This window comes from Micropterus salmoides, unplaced genomic scaffold (assembly GCF_014851395.1).
Source record: "Micropterus salmoides isolate LMB-PRFRI ecotype aquatic unplaced genomic scaffold, ASM1485139v1 Ms_hic_scaffold_1, whole genome shotgun sequence".
NCBI classification, from domain to species: Eukaryota; Metazoa; Chordata; class Actinopteri; order Centrarchiformes; family Centrarchidae; genus Micropterus; species Micropterus salmoides.
In genome coordinates this window covers 5,694,687-5,711,505 of record NW_024040040.1, presented here as the reverse complement: position 1 = coordinate 5,711,505, position 16,819 = coordinate 5,694,687, and the positions used below count along the sequence as shown (strand labels likewise).

Here is a 16,819-nt window from a genome sequence, read left to right as displayed (position 1 = left end):
GGAAGAAAAGAGAGGATAGAATTTTTTTTTATAAATTTCAAATGTGGTTTTCTTAGTTTGCTTGCTGCAGCAGTAATTTGGGTTCTGGGCTGTTAGTTGGACAAAACAAGACGTTTAAAGACATCAGTTTGTGCTCCTGCAGCGTCTAATGAGAGATTTTTTATGATTTTCTGACATTTTAAGGCCCAACTGTGTCCTTCATGTCTCAATTCATCTGGATCCCTGACAGTGTCTCCACTTACTGTTTGAATTTTTTAGATGCCTTTTTAATACTCCAGGACAAAAGGAAAAAATATTATTTTAAAGTAAGGATGGACAGAAAGAAGAGGATAGGCTAGAAATATTAGGGAGAAGAAGAAAGTGGGGGAATGACAAAATACTCTCTTTCTTCATGTAGCATTGTTGAAAACAGTTACAAAGTGCGCTACACTAAAAAAAATACAGAAACATAAATACAACCCAAAACACAAGATTTAAACCGAGATAAACTATTTCAATTAATTATAGAATGAAGGAAGGGCAGTAGAAAATAACTTAAGGATGTGAGGATGAAAGGAAAAGCACCAAACTGCGTGTAACTGCAGTTTTACTTGAGTAAAAGTACTCTGTTACCTGTAGCTGTGGTGTCCGGTGTCAGGGGCTCTGCAGGCCTGGAGGGGGGGGGGGGGGGGGGGGGGGGGGGTCGGTGAGGACTCTCTAACTTTAGGAGCCTGTGTCAGTCCGGCCACTGTCAGCTTCAGGCGACCTCCTTCAGACTGACACTGTGACCGAGGTAAGAAAACACACACACACACACACACACACACACACACACAGATGTGGTGTTTTATGTAAAGCTGGAGACCTATTTTCTATTCTTGTGACTTTTCTCACATCTGATTAGTGTTGTTGTTTTGTTTTTTAAAGCTTGAAGCTCTGTGGCCTTTCAGTGTGCTGCTGATCTCAGGCCTGAGGCAGCTGTCGCTCTGGTTAAAAATAGAGCAGCCTCATATCACACACACACACACACACACTAAAGCTAGACCACTTTGAAAACCTTATAGATTTTTGATATTTTTCTTTTTTTGATACTTAAAATTAAGTTACTCACCGTCTTGCTGAGAGTTAGATGAAAAGATTGATACCACTCTTATGTCTGTACAGTAAATATGAAGCTACAGCCGACAGCAGGTTAGCTTAGCTTAGCATTAAGACTGGAAACAGGGGGAACAGCTAGCCTGGTTCTGTCTAAAGATAACACAATCTGAAGAGCCCACCAGCACCTCTAAAGCTCACTGATTGCCATGTTCACTTTCTTTTGTTCAGGGTCTACAATAGCTGAAGTGTAAAAACCACAACTTGCTGTTTGTGGTGGACAGTAATTAAGTACATTTACTCAAGTGCTGTACTCAAGTAAGGATTTGAGGTACTTGTATTTTATTTGAGTATTTGCTACTTTCTGTTTCTACTCCACTACATCTCAGAGGGAGATATTGTACTTACTTCTCTAAATGTATCTGACAGCTTTAGTTACTAGTTAACTCACAAATTAAGACTTTTACACATAAAACATGAAGACTTGATAAAATGAGTTTTGTTAGAAACTACTCAACAAATACAGATGACAAGATTATTAGATTGAGATTAACTGAAAATTAACTGTTTTTTCATTTAAAACATTTCATGGGTCCAGTTTCATAAAGAGAAAGATTGGCTGCTTTTCCTTTTTAATTTCTTTTATTCATTTGTAATAATTATGAGCTTTATACTGTTGGGTTTTTTTTGAAAAATCAATTAATGGAGAAAATAATCAGCAGATTGATTTATAATGAAAATAATCATTGGTTGCACTCCAATAGGAATTTTACTTGTAAAATAGTATTTTTAGAGTGGTATTAGTACTTTTAATGAAGGATCTGAATACTTCATCCACCACTGACACACACACACACACACACACACACACACATATATCTGAGTAACTTGAATTATTACTGAAAGGGCAACCTGTTCATAATAAATGCCATTTTTTTATAAATAGGAAAGTTTATAAATTTTAAAGTTTGTCATGCGGCAACCCCTGACAAACAGTACTTATACTTTTGATACTTTGACTCAATTGCATTTTTAAAAGCAGGTACTTTTGTACTTTGACTCAGTTTAAATTGAATACCTCAACTTTTAGTTCATATTTAGCAAGAGTATTTATACTTTTACTCAAGTATAGGATTTGTGTTCTTCGTGCTGCCAGCAAACACTCGAACAGTCCAGCATAAAAATTATAAAACTGGCAAGTTGCTGTTTACACGTGTTGGTTTTTGAAGAGCTTCCACAAACACAACATGAGAGTGGTGTTGATCTCTCTCAGCAAAAAAGCAAAGACCCATATTTCACAACATGTCAAACTCTTCCTTTAACTCTAAAAAGAAATGTTGGCAGGCTGATGCCCTGCAGGATCGGCTTTACACCACTTTCTTGTTGCCGCTCTTTTGCTGCTTTTTGCCAGGTCTCATGTTCCCTCGGCACGTCACAGTGCATTTGTCTGGGATGAAAACATGAGTCTGGTTCGCCTTCAGGTCACCACAGAGCCTCCATCATGGCGGTTATGTATAGTCTGCTTGTTCAAGTTCAAGTATGAGAGCTCATGCGTTTCCAATCTTTGAGTATGATTCACAGAGAAGTGACACATTTAATCTCCGTCTTACATCCCGTTTTGAGTCATATGCAAGCAGCTCAACACCCTTCTTATTTCACAGCCAGCATGTCCTATATTTCCTTTGTGATACCTGTTATTCGGTTCATTATTTGCTTTGTAGTTCCTGTCAGTTCTTTGAATGTGCCTTTATTCTCCAGTTTTTCTTTCATGTTTGACTTCAGTGTAATTTTCCAAATGTCCCGCTGTGTAAGTTATTCAGCACACGGTGTGTTTTTCCATTTCAGTACAAAAGTCTTATTGTAAAATAACTACAATTGTACTTTAAGGAAAGATTATTTTCCATTAAATGCGCCTCGCTTACAAAAGAGAAAATCTTCATAGAAATATCAAATAGATAGAGATACCAAACTTTTCTTCTTAATGTCTCATTATGCTTCTTTAATTCTGCTCCTCTTTGTAACTTTAGCAAAATTGGAAATAGAAAGGTCAATCTGACTATTATAAATAAAAATATATTGTGTTGTTAACTTTCTGGAAAACCAACACAGAAACTGTTTGATGGATAAATAATGTGTGTTTTTTGTGCTATTCTGTGAATTTAACATTAACAAATATACAACATAATGTGGCATCTCTCAAAGCAACAGCGTCTGCTGATCAACTGCAACGTTAAGGTGAAGTGTTTTTGTTATCAGCAGGGAGAGATCTGGTTTGCCATGGCGTCGGCCAGTGCGAGCGGGGAGCGTGGTGATCAGACAGTTCCTGGTGGAGAGGAGAAGGAGGAGGAGGACAGGGGCGTCCGAGACATCCAGTCTCATTACCTCCGTTGTCCGTCCCCCAGGTATGAGACCACCTGAACGAGCTGCAAACACAACACGCCACATTCACTCCAACACGAGCTACTGTTTAATAATGAACATCTAAAGCACCTGTAGGCTGCTTTGATGAAGATGACTATCTGTATATGGCAGATTTTGAAGCTTTTCCGACTTTGTTTTGTGCAAATTGGATCCAATATTCACTAAATCTGGTTCGGAGATAGCCTTCATCTTGTTTAAATTTTCCATATTTTTGTACTTTGCATCCTTTTATACACAAAAGTACAAAAGTGGAAGGATGCAACAATGATGGAGTGTAACCAATTCGACCTTATGCTTACATAAACATGTTTAAAATAAGAAAGGAAATGCAGGAAATGTATGTTACTCATGTTTTTATTTGTGCTGTGAACTTTGAGTTTCTCTAAGCTGAACTGTTCAGATAGATACCTTCCCCCTCTGTCTGTCAGCTTCTCCATGGCATCAGAGTCCAGGTTCTCCATGATCTCAGGCTCTGACGCCGCGAGCATCTTCATGGAGCCCATCCACCTCTCACCAGCCATCGCTGCGAAGAAGATCATCAACGAGGGTGAGACAGGTGATGAGAACAGACTGCAGTGGGAAAATCTGCTTCTCAAAGTGTTTTTAACTCGTGTTTTGACCTTGCCGTGGTAATTCTCAGTGAGCAGCTGTTCTCAGTTAACTTAAATTTAATTATTATTCAGCTGTGTTTCATAGAAGTTAAAATGATGTCTTAACAGTGCTTATGAACAGTCAAAAGTCCAAATGTTTTTATTAGTTGATTAGTTAATGGCCCCGATTCACAGAAGCCCCAAAAGCCCCACCGCCACTGTCACTTAATTACTAATTCTTTAGAGAATTTGCATTATTAAAGCATTGTGCTTATTGAATCTGGTTATATCACTGTATTTTATGGCCCTGTGTTGTCGAGCAGAACGGTATTAATCTAATTTACAGACATTGTGATGGTTCATTTTGTGCTCACATGTATTCTTACATAAAACTGCTTTAATTCAAACTAGCAAAGAAATTGACCCTGAGAACCCAGAGTTGGGTGTTCTTTCTACCTTTACGTGCAGTGCACTTGCAGAATTTTTTTTTACCTGAAGACCTCCTAACATCCTTAATCCTCCTTTTAATCCTTAAAAAGTATTAAGGTTCAATACCCAATCCTGAACAACCTGAACTACTATTAGACTGATGTTACGTAGTCTGAACGACATAAGCTGACAGGCTTGAACCTCCTCGAGATCCGTTCATTAAATTCTAGAGCTGCAACTGTTATTTTAATTACCAATTAGTGTCAAAAGTAACGACAGGTGTCCATCACAGCTGTCGTCAAGCTGCTCAGTTTGTGTGATTGTTTTCCAGGTTTTTAATTGACATTGATATGAAACAGGGAATTAAGAAAACTCTCACACAGGATTTTTAAACTATGTATAAATTGCTAGACCCTTCATTGGCTCATTTTCTCTCCACTGATCAATCCATCCAGCGATTTGCAAAAGTGATGTGATGAATGAAGTCCACATTCAACAACTCTAATTCGGTCAAATAGTCTCCAATCACAGTGAGTCCAGGTTTCATTCCTTCTGCTCATTACCAGATGCAGAGATGGAGACGTTCTCAATGGAGGATCAGAGTCGCACTGATTGAGGAAATTAGCTCATATGACACATCACAGAGCAGCCACTAAATTAGATTTCTCTCCTGACATGGTACAACATCTGCAGCAGCTTAATGGAGACATGTTTCATCTACAGTGGGGTCGATGGTCTGTGATGGGAGACGGTTTCTGCATTAGTGAGGTGTTTGTTTTGCAGTAGTGTAGCTTCCCTGTATCCACAGAGATGAAGAACATGTGTGTTTTAAAGCGCATGCCTCAGTCTTTGATCAAAATGGACCTTCATGCACTATATAGTGAATGTGAAAACCGCATGCAGGCTTGTCATTTTCACGGGGAGCTGAAGTTCTGCAGAGCTTTGTCAGGTTATATGTACAGCAATTATTCCCCAGGGAAAATTTCGGATGTTTTGTAATTATGTGAATGCTTAGAAACAGAGGAACCGGTGAAATAGAAAACATCAAATAGCTCACTGGTTGTTAGGGGTGGGGGGGGGGGTGCTTAAGCACTATTATACTAGAGGTATTTTTTAGGGAAAGTCAAGAAAATTAAGTAATGTTCTGCCAAAAAAACTTTCCACTTCTCATCTTTTCCAGTGCTTGAATTCACATTTTGCTGTAATTAAACAGCTGATGGTGTTTGCCCAGTTGAGAAAGTCAAGATTTCTTGCCCAAGAACTGGCCCACGTGCAGCTAATTGGAGTTTATTCTCAGCCCGAACTGGTTCTGGTCTGAGCCCCCAAAGCCAAGCCAGATATAGACCAGCACTGCCTCTGACACAGCTGAGTTTTCCATCATACAGCCACAATCAGTCCAACAATCAGTTGGCTTCCTGGTTCTCATTGTGTCAATTAAGTCTTGGGTTTCCATTCCTTGTAATTTACCACACAAGATGGTGTAGCAACAAATTAATCCTGCAAAGTCGATCACATCCATGTCATCATTTTTATGATGAATATGTTTTTTCCTCCTCAGAGCTGCCGCCTCGTGGCGTGCGTACCGAGTCCATCCCAGAGTCCATGTTGGAAACCGCCGAGCAGCTGATGGTGGAAGACCTCTACAACAGGGTCAAGGACATGATAGATGACCGCAGCCCCTACAACACCCCCTGTGTGCTGGATATCCAGAGGGCCATGGTGCAGGACCGCCTGGAGGCTCCCGTCAACCCAGTGGACGAGGTGTGGCCCAACATCTTCATAGCCGAGAAGTGAGTCTAAGCGAGGCCGGAAACTTCATTTTAACTGGAACATTCAGAGTGAACAAAGAGCAAAGATCATTATTCACCTTAGAAACAGCAGTTCAACAAAACAAATTCCACTAAATGTCCACTTACTTGTTTTTTCTGCAGCTTTCAACCAAATTAAATAGTCTTTCATCAGTGGAATCATCAGGAATTTGCTCTCCTTTTGCTCTTGAAAGTCTTAAAAGTGCTCAGAAACATGGAAGGTTTGAACATCTACAGTTCCATCACAGCTGAGCAAACTGTCTTAGCTGATGAAGACCATGTGTTAGGGTTGAAAGCTTCAGAACAAGCTAGGAGGCCTTGACTTTTTGCAAGGTCAAAAGTAAAACTCTCATACTACCATTTGATTCTTCCTCGCCCTGCTTTGATATACATTTTATGCAGATGATACATCAACTTCAGAGAACAAGATGGTCTTAAAATGTTGTTTAATTGTTTTGTTTTTGTGACAGTGATTTTTTATTCTTGCTAGAAATCTGCTGGTATGAATCCCAAAAGCAGCAGATAAGTTTTAAAGGGTAATTTCATGTGTAATAAGGACTTGTTTTCAGTTTATGATCATTTTTCTTTTTCAGATCTGTTGCGGTCAACAAGGCTCGTCTGAAGCGCATGGGCATCACCCACATCCTTAACGCAGCCCACGGCACAGGGGTCTACACGGGCGAGCCTTTCTATGCCGGCATGAACATCCAGTACATGGGCATCGAGGTTGACGACTTCACAGACGCAGACATCTCGGTGCACTTTCGGCCCACCGCCGAATTCTTGGACGAGGCTCTGCTGACACACAAGGGTGAGTTGTGTTGTGTATCTTTACACTGTATTATTTCTGCAATCTTACAATACATAAAAACGTTTTTTGCCCTGCGATGGACTGGCGACCTGTCCAGGGTGTACCCCGCCTTTCGCCCAATGGAAGCTGGGATTGGCTCCAGCGACCCTGTACGCAGGATAGACACAATACAAAGGAACTAGCTAAAAGAAAACAATGTTAATGGATATAAATGTATGACTTAAAATAAGAACTCTAAGTAAATCTGAGAAATGGGACCACCAACTTTGAGATATTTCATCTTTTTATCACTTTGACATTCAGTCTTTTTGCTTTCTCTCCTTATCTCATCTGCCCACATTTACCCTCCTGGGCCTCAGTCAAAGCCTTCACCTCAGATACCCTGTAAATTATTCCCTCCATCTCCAGAATTCAGTTTATTGTTAACTTGAACCATACGTGGAGACTAAACATGTGAAGCTTGAGATTGTTTTTTGTTTGTTGAATTTTGCCTCCATTACTGCTGGTGGTGTTTCTGCTTATTTACTGATTCATTTTATTGTTTACTTGGGATAACACACAACACATTCATTTTCGCACATTTAGCCAGAAGCACATTCTGACTGGTGACCTGAAATGTCTCCTCGATTACACAACATCACTGTTTCTGGGAAGTGTTTTATGGACCACGCAGAGTACATCTGTGTTCCTGGAAGAGGATCATGTAACAGTCACAGTAACAGTGATCCATTCATTGTAACTGCAGCTGATTCATAAATTGTTATCCTAAGACGTCAGCATCAGCTGTAATTCTCAAAGTCTTGTGTAATAAAATACTATGAAACACTTTCACTGCCATCTGTAAAGTCAGATGTTGTTTTCACACAAAATAAAATACTTTTTATTGTGTCCTTAACAGAGAATCGTCAGATTGAATTCTTACCTTAATGTATACACCAATCATTTGGGGAGAAAAAAATATTATACTATATATATATATATATTTTACTTTGATCTTCTGCTTAAAATGAGTTTTCATTTGTGGAATATTTTACAATCGCAATAATAGCCTGACCAAATACATTTAGTAATGGTGTTGCCATTACATAGTTTGTCCTCCAGAGAGCACTATCGAGTGCTCTGCACATATCTATTTACTCTTTAATTACCAAATATGGGTAACTTTAAAAAATATATTTTAAAATGTATCGGGGGAATCTCTGTGTAACCTTATTTAAAAGCGCTGATAACAACTATGTGCTTCATACTTCATCAAACTAATAACTAATTTTAAAAACTAATAAAAACAATTTTTTAGGTATTTATGTAAATAAATTAATTGGTCAGGCTATAAACACAGTTTTGTTTTCTTGCAGGCAAGGTTCTTGTCGTTTCCATGATGGGTGTCAGTCGCTCTGCTGTCCTGGTGGCGTGCTACCTGATGATCTTCCAGCACATGAGCATCATGGAGGCCCTGACTTCCATTAGAAAAAAGCGAGCCATCAACCCAAATGAAGGCTTCCTGAAGCAGCTGCGAGAGCTCAACGAGAACCTGATGGAGGAGCGCGACGATGACGACGATACTCTCAGCCAGTGCTCCGTTATTGATGCACGCACGCGTGCTCGCATCTTCGGCGAAGATGATGATGATGATGATACTGATAAAGAAGAAGAGCAGAGTATGATCGAAGTCAAAGCACACTCCATCATGATGGAAGAGGAGGAGGATGGAGAAAGTGTGATGAGCAGCGTCGCCTCCTCTGCAGCTGCTGCTGCACTCAGGAGTGGGATGATTGGAGTGCAGAATGGGCTGAACCACCAGGGATCGAATCACATTCAAGAAGAGGTGGTTCTGCCTGAGCAGGAAGGCAGAGACGACGGTGACGATGAGGACGGTCTCAACAGCATGATCCATGAGTGGCAGCGGAGGAACGAGAAATACCAGAGCGACGACTGGTGGGAGGCGCAGCTGAACAGCGACGGCGAGGATAATGAATCTCTTGCCGAGGCCCGACCAAGGAGGACAAAGGAAGGTGAAGATGCTGATGTGGAGAGTGTCACAAGCGAGGATGTACGAGCTGTGAAAGAGCTGTTGAAGCGTCGCAACAGGCGTGCACCCTCAGACACGATGTCCACCTCCAGCTGCACAAGTTACTCTGATCTTTGGAAACAGCGACTGAAGGAAATTGAGGAGCAAGCCGCTGCTCGTTACCGCAAGAAGGAGGACAACGAAGGCAGCGAGAGCACCACCACAGAAGGTGGAGAAGGAGGAAAGAAGAACATTGACGATGAAGTGCAGAGTATCCTCTCTGACACCGGCTCCATGTACAGCTTTTGCCAGAAGAACAAGGACAAGATGACGCCTTTGGAGCGTTGGCGTGTCAAGAGGATCCAGTTTGGCTGGAACAAGAAAGATCGCGAGGATGGAGAGAAAAGTTCTGTCGGAGATGGAGAGAGTGGTGACGGCGAGGGACAAGCCAAGACACCATCCTTCCAAGATGTCAACCTGACAGCGTATCAGTCTTGGAAGTTGAGGCAGCAGAAGCGTTTCGGCGAGGAAAACACAGATGAGATTTTGGAGTTGAGTCGGGGTGAGGACTCTGCTACGGTTAAACGGAGGCAAAGACGTGAGGAGATCCTGGAGCGATCAAAGAAAACGTTAGAAGAGAGTCAGTCCATGTGTGGTTGGGAGACTGAAAGCTGTGTCAGCGGAGGTACAATTCCTCTCTCCGCCTTCTGGGCTGGAGCTGGAGTCACAGGCCCGCCAAGCGTCGCCAATGATGACAACATGTCCATGCTCAGCGGCAGGTCATCTGTCATATCGTCAGTATCACAGGCTCGCAGTACAAGATCAGCACAGTCTGCAGTCCCAGTTAATCCCATGACACCAGTTCCTCCCATCCTCCCTGTTCCTAGTGTCCAGGGCCCTGGAGGTGAACCGATGGTCAATCTGGCCAGCATCCAAAACTGGATCGCTAATGTTGTCTCTGAAACAATCAAACAGAAGCAAAGCGAGATGAGCCTCCCTCCTCCGTCACGTGTTGGATCGGAGCTTAGCTATGGCGGTGCAACAAGCATGATTTCAGGTAGGGGCATTGATGATGACAAAGCGTCCTTGTTGAGTGGCGCTTCCTATACTAGTGCACTGTCGCAGGGTCGTGGCAGGGCAGCGTCGGTCCTCTCAGGTGGTGGGTCGAGCAGCATCTCTGGTCTCACCGGAAGAGGTTCTGCTCTGGGATCCACCCTTGGCTCCACCCTGGGCTCCAAGAAAAACAAGATCACCACCACCAGTGTCCCTCTTTTCAGTCTCTTCCAGGACCAGGTCAACATGGGCAAACTGGATGCCTTGGACAAGGAGATCAAGTCCGAGATGAGGGACAAGATGGCTACTTATGAAAAGAAGAAGATCCTGGAGGACAACAAGCGCAGCACCCTCTACAAGAAAAAGAAACCGAAGGAGGATGAAGACGAGGAGGAGGAGAGAAAGAAAAGAGAGGAGGAGTTTCTTGAAGAAACAAAGAAAAAGGAGAAACCCACGAGGAGTTATGGCCTCTCTGGGTGTCTGAATCTCAAGCCCGCACTGGAGAAAGATAAGAACACCAGTATTGACGACTGGCTGAAAAGCGTCAGGCCTCCTCCAAAGAAAACAGCCTCCGGAGAAGAAGCTGGCCCATCAGAGGATCCCTACGACGATCTCGATGCCTCCGCTTCCGAATTTGACTTCTCAAGCCGCAGGGCCTCCTATGCTGTCGATGAAGAAGACGAGGAAACCTATGGCGTTACTTCCAGATACAGGTCAAGGTTACATGAGGATCTATCAAGTGAAGACGCAGAATATTCCTCCAACGGGTTCACGCAATCCCACAGCTACAGCCAGGCACGGAGGTCGTACAGAGATGAGAGCGTCGAGGAAACGGAGAGCTACCACGACCTCTCCACAAAGAGAAAGTTGACTCATCATTCGGGATATGAAAGCAGCAGGTCGGAGGAGAGGAGGAGTAGGAGGGAGGAGGCCAACGACGAGGTGGAGGAAGACATTGCAACCTTCATCGCCCAAACCAGGCAGAGGATCAGAGCTCGGGCCGCAGCCGAGGCCGAAGATGACGAGGTGCTCGCGGCTTGGAGGGCGCAGCAGGAAGCAAAATCACAGAGTAGAAGTGAATCTTAGAAGAAACTACTAATGCTGGGGGGGTTTTATAAAACAAGAGTAAAGTGCCAATTACGTACTGCTGGTTCAAAGATATTTAATAACTCATTTAAGAAATAAAATTTGAAGAAATTGTTTCCCAAAAACCTTCAAAACTGAAATCTGAGGCGCATTTTGCAAAACACAAAACATCTTTTGGAAAAAATTGTTGTGAGGTGGATTTAGGACCCATGTTGGCTCTATTGTTCAAGAAACAGCTGTCAATCATTTTGTAAAAGTAGGTAAAAATATTTTTTAGTATCATGTCTGTATTTGGAAATAAAGCCAATTTACATCAACAAGGAGAATATGCACTTTTGCCTACTTATCATGCAATATAAGTTTATAAGGATGAATCATTAGAGCATTACATGTCATTTAGCTGACGCTTGTAAGTCGCTTTGTAAGCCAAAGCGACTTACAATTGCTATTTATGTCAGAGGTTGCACGCCTCTGGAGCAACTAGGGATTAAGTGTCTTGCTCAGGGGGTAGTACACATAGTAGTTAATTACAAAATTAAGGTTTTGGTGGTTCCGACGTTGATTGTAAAACTGATGTGAAAACACATGTAGAGCATATTTTAATAAAAGATGTGAAATTCCTAAAAAAAAAAAAAAAAGATTCAAATTCCATTTGTACTGTTACATTTTTGTTATTGCAATAAACGTTGTGATAAATGATGCCTTATTTTTTTAAAATTTATAATTAGATTCCCTATTATCTTCATCAAAACTGTGGCCATGACAAACAATTCAAAATCACATTCCTACACACCATAACACCAAATCACAAAGGACACAACCAGAAAATATTGATGAAAATAAATAAACAATTCAACAAATAACTCCAAATGTAGAATATCTTTACAGGTTAATAATGCGTTTTTATATTACAATTTAGAATTATGTCTTAACCAAATTATAGGAGAAGGAGGGAAATCAGCCAGGAAAAGCTGTTTAAAGAGAATTGTAAATGGATCCTTCCTTGTTTTCATTACATTACGTGCACAGGCAAAGAGTCAAGAGAAGCAGTTCTCTGGAAAAGTGATTCATAATCCTGGTCATTTTGGTTGGATGATTATGACAAACAGCTGATGAAAAACAGCTTTGTTGACATATGAGCTGTCAGCTCTTTGCGCTGCTTGACACTGAAATCAAATCTTAAGTAGCTGTAATTAAACGTTATTCCACCATCTAGTGGACACTGGAGGACGTGCTTTTGACATCTTGAAAATGTGACGAATATTTTTAGAAAATAAAAGAGTGGTTGGTGATGTACTGATAATTATCGACTGCTCTTTTTCAAATGATTTAGTTTTTCAAATGATTTAGTATTTTCCTTTTAAACTGCAGTGAGGATGGGGAATGGTGATATAATGCAGGTACATGTGAGTGTACTTATTGTGAAACCTCACATACCACAGTTGGATAAATCACTATGGGAATGTTGATCTGAAAGCTTAAATAATAGTGGGGAGGAGAGAAAGAAAAATAATAATAGTCTACTAGAAAACAAGCCAGCTAAACTTTGTTTATTGAGCAGACAAATCAAATATAAATATTAATTAAAAAGGGATAAAACACTTTAAACTGGTTATAAATTTATTATAATACATTATTTTAATAAACCAAGTGTCAGTTCAATCGGAGGTGGAGGTTTACTATGTATATTTACTCAATGTTAGTACTTACTTGAGTAGTTCCAATGCATGCTGTGTATATTAATAAAAATATGCAATTTTTCAGGACCTCCAAAAGTAATCGGAAAGAGGCCATCCTGCATTATGAATACTTATATTTTAAATACATTTTGCTGATAATAATTTATCTTTACTTTTTACTAAAGTATAAATTAAAATGCAGGCTTTCGCTTTCACTTTCACGTTGTGATATTGCTACTTGTGAACAGTTCTTCCACCACTACAATTAAAAATGTACACACAGTGGTTATTTTAAGCGAAATAAGAATCTAAGAGACGGATCATACCTGAAAGATTAAAGTATTACAGACCCGAGGCTGAAAACGTGGCCTTCAGGTCATCAGACTGTGGATTGAGAAATGACGTGTGCTGCGTTTCTGCCTGTCACCATTAATTAAATCCTTTCTGGGTGAGTGTGAATGCTTTCATAATGTGCACAAGTAGTTTGAACCTGTGTGGGACGAATGCTAGGTTTCTTTCTTTCACTTTGTTTGAAATTATCCTCAAACTGAGCAGTTAAAGAGCAGTTTTCTCCTATTTCCTACATCATGGCAAGCTGGTGGACAGCTGCAGACCTGTTGGACAGTCTGGACCAGGAGGAAAATTCGATAGTGTCTCGGGTAATTCAGGCAGTTGGACTGTTTGGAGATTGGTCAGTAGATGAACTGATGGAGTCAATGTTGTCTGAAGAAAAAGAGGATGGGGTTGTCAACACTGAAGGGAACGCATCAGGCGAGGTGAAAAGTGTAGAAGGTGAAGAAATGCCAAGGGATAACGTGACGATGGAGGAAGACAAAGAGCAGCAGGTGGGAAAGGAAGGAGGAGATCAACAGGTTAAAGACTGCAAAGAGGAAAAGGAAGAAGGAAAAGAAGAAGAGGATGAGGATTTACAACAAGGAGAAAAAGAGGAAGATGTGGAGAAAGGAGGGAACGATGATGGAAATGTTCAAAAGGAGAATGAAAAGCAGAGGACACAAAAGGTGGTGGTAGAGGAAGAGGTTACAAACAAGGTAGAGGTAGAGGTGGAGAATGCAGAACAAAAAAACAAGGTAACTCCGGAGGTAAAAGAAGAAGAGGAGCTTAAAATAGAAGAAAGTGATGGAGCACAGACTGAAAGGAGGAAGAAGGAGGAAGAAGAGGTCGACAAAGAAAGAAAAGAACAAGACAGGATGACAGAGGAAGAGGATGTGGAAGAAAAGCAGACAGTGGGGGAATACAAGAGAGCCGTTCAGGAAGCAAACAATGGAGAGAAAGAACTAAAAACGCATGAGGAAGAAGGCATCGTGAGAGTAGAAGCAAAGGAGGTTGTGAAGGAAGGAAGTAGGGATGAAAGAGCAGAAAACGATAAGAAGAGCAATGATGAAGAAGAGGAAACAGAACAGTGGGAGGGAGAGGAAAACAAGGAAATGGTTAGGCAGGAGGAAGAAGAAGTTGACCGAGCAGAGAAAGAAAATGAAGAAGAAGAGAAAGACGATCAAGAAGAACAACAGATTGATGTAGAAGAAGAAGAGATGGAGGGAAGAGGAGAAAAGGAGGAAAAGAAAGAAGGTCAAGAACAACAACAGACTGGTGCAGAAGAAGAAGAGATGGAGGGAAGAGAAGAAAATGAGGTGGAGAAAGACAATCAAGAACAACAACAGACTGGTGCAGAAGAAGAAGAGATGGAGGGAAGAGGAGAAAAGGAGGTGGAGAAAGACAATCAAGAACAAAAGATTGATGAAGAAGAAGAAGAGACGGAGGAAGGAGGAGAAGAAAAGGAGGTAGAGAAAGAATATGAACAACAGATTGATGGAGAAGACGAAGAGATGGAGGAAAAAGAAAAGGTGGAGAAGGAAGATCATAAACAACAGGTTGGTTTAAAAGGAGAAGAAATTCATGCCTTGGCAGAAGCAGAACCAAATGACGAACAAGCAAACCAGCTCGATCAATCAGATTCCCAAAACTCTTCACCTCCATCACCTCTACGAGACTGTGAACTTTCTGAAACACTGAGTTATGATGGTGCAGAAACAGGAAGCGAAGTCCTCACAGATGAAGAGAAAGGCTCGGGTGCTGCCAGGAACCATAACGGGGACATTTATCCCACATCAGCGAGCAACGACAATGAAAAGGAGGGAGTTTCAACTGCTTCCCTGATGGACACTCGTCTACCTTCTGTCGATGTCCGTCTGAATCTGAAAGATCCCACAGAGAAGGTGGAAACACAGAGTTTGGAGCAACACGAGAGATTTGAAACATCTTCGCCGACATCATTTCCTGGACATCACGGTGAAACAGCAGAAGAGGCAGCAGATGACGATACCCAAGATTTAACATCTGAACTTCAGACAGGTAACCAAATTCTCTCCTGCTATCACATCTTCTACTACCATGTATCATACACAGTAGAAACACTGAAGTTATGATACTATGATGGACTCCACCACTTTAAAAAAATGCGGACCATGAATTCCTTAATTGGAAATCTTCCAGGTTTTGCCTTAAACTAAAAACCTGTGGTTGAACAGGCTGCCGTAACATTTTGAGTAAGCTGAACTTGTACTGTAACAGCGTGCTTTATACTTTTATTACTTAGTAAATTCAAATCTAAGACAAGAAATTAAACAAACTTTAGAAATTAAGTTTAGCCAACAGTTTGCTGACAAGACATACATGTTAGGATTCATTTCCAGTTATGCTTATTCTTTTACTAGTTACAAAACAACTGAACTTATGATTGTGAGTTAGTAATTAATTTGAATATGATAATAAACCAATTTACAAAGTAATTACATAGCGTTATATGAATGTATAAAAGGCAACACAACAAGGTAGATAAGTCAGCCAATCAGCCAAGACCTATAAGCTGCAGCTCTTTCACTTGGTTGTAACTCCAAAACCCTTATGTTATTTGTTGCTGTAAGTGATTAAAAGTTGTGCACTTTGTTTGAGAGTTTGAAGTCCTGAGAGGACCTTACATAACTGCAGCTATGATTGGCTAGAACACAATTCCTCACAGTGGAGATCCAGGCCAGAGAGTTAATTCATTCATTAAAATCTAATTAAAATTCCACAAAGATAACATTCACTCTATTGCCAAGAGCAAATGATAATGAAAACACCTTCCACAGAGCGAATGGAATCACATCTTCCAAAGCTTTAACCTTTAAAAATTATTTCAATTAAGCAAAAAGTCACAGATAAAATTTCCAATTCCAGATCTACAGGCCTCAGGCTGCAGGTTGGAGGGGAAAGTGTCGGTGATGGATGCAGCTGCTCAGTCGTCGTTGAGAGCCGAACCAGTAAGCAAAGAGCTCAGTCCGACCCAAAACTCATCCAGCGCAGGAAATCCTGTGATGGAAGTGAAGGAGGACACAGAACACAAAGAGGAAGGAGGTGAAAACTCACACAAGATGAACGGCAAGGTCGACGCAGCCAACGACAAGAAGAGCGTTAGAGGGCAATCATCAAAGTACAAAACTGTGTCCTACAGGAAGATACAGAGAGGAAACACCAGACAGAGGATTGATGAGTTTGAGTCCATGATGGTGATCAAGCCCTAAATGTTGTCAGATGGTTTGGTTCTATTGACCTGGTAGCTTTTTTGTGATCCTCTGCTTAGAGATGATGAACCCTCGTGGTAATGTGTAGAGAAAAGTAGTGGATCCAGGATAGAACCCTGCGGTACGCCATTTTAATGTCCCTTCAAAGAGGGATAGCAAGGACTGAATCCAGGTTAGGTTTGCATGACACCATTACTAATTTTCCACTTTTATGCATGAAAGGCATTCCGGTCGAGGCAGATGGCCGACCACCCTGAGCCATGGTTCTGCTCGAGGTTT

At 41.2% G+C, this 16,819-nt stretch overlaps 2 protein-coding genes across 4 annotated transcripts; both read left to right on the top strand.

The window, feature by feature from the left end:
* The first annotated feature begins 694 nt into the window (after window positions 1–694).
* On the top strand, window positions 695–11,979 carry dusp27 (dual specificity phosphatase 27). 3 transcript variants are annotated; one of them, XM_038714849.1, is made up of 6 exons: window positions 695–772; window positions 3,331–3,476; window positions 3,924–4,042; window positions 6,073–6,304; window positions 6,916–7,133; window positions 8,489–11,979. In XM_038714849.1, the coding sequence occupies exons 2-6, from the start codon at window positions 3,352–3,354 to the stop codon at window positions 11,278–11,280; spliced, it is 3,486 nt and encodes a 1,161-aa protein (XP_038570777.1). In that variant the 5' UTR covers window positions 695–772; window positions 3,331–3,351; the 3' UTR covers window positions 11,281–11,979. The 3 variants fall into 3 exon arrangements, with proteins under 3 accessions (XP_038570777.1, XP_038570774.1, XP_038570775.1); XM_038714846.1 differs by having other exon boundaries at window positions 3,924–4,051; XM_038714847.1 differs by having other exon boundaries at window positions 717–772; window positions 3,316–3,476; window positions 3,924–4,051.
* A 2,605-nt stretch (window positions 11,980–14,584) lies between these two features.
* LOC119915619 (cilia- and flagella-associated protein 251-like) lies at window positions 14,585–16,819 on the top strand. Its single transcript, XM_038735235.1, has 2 exons — window positions 14,585–15,329; window positions 16,197–16,819. Exons 1-2 carry the CDS (start codon window positions 14,585–14,587, stop codon window positions 16,538–16,540), a joined length of 1,089 nt encoding a protein of 362 aa, XP_038591163.1. The 3' UTR covers window positions 16,541–16,819.

Excerpts from the sequence above, each read along its gene's own strand:
- dusp27 (XM_038714846.1), top strand. The coding sequence starts at position 3,352 with ATGGCGTCGGCCAGTGCGAGCGGGGAGCGTGGTGATCAGACAGTTCCT. Across the intron at positions 6,305-6,915 it reads AACATCTTCATAGCCGAGAA|ATCTGTTGCGGTCAACAAGG; the intron begins GTGAGTCTAAGC and ends TTTCTTTTTCAG. Across the intron at positions 7,134-8,488 it reads GGCTCTGCTGACACACAAGG|GCAAGGTTCTTGTCGTTTCC; the intron begins GTGAGTTGTGTT and ends GTTTTCTTGCAG.
- LOC119915619 (XM_038735235.1), top strand. The coding sequence starts at position 14,585 with ATGGAGGGAAGAGAAGAAAATGAGGTGGAGAAAGACAATCAAGAACAA. Across the intron at positions 15,330-16,196 it reads AACATCTGAACTTCAGACAG|ATCTACAGGCCTCAGGCTGC; the intron begins GTAACCAAATTC and ends TTCCAATTCCAG.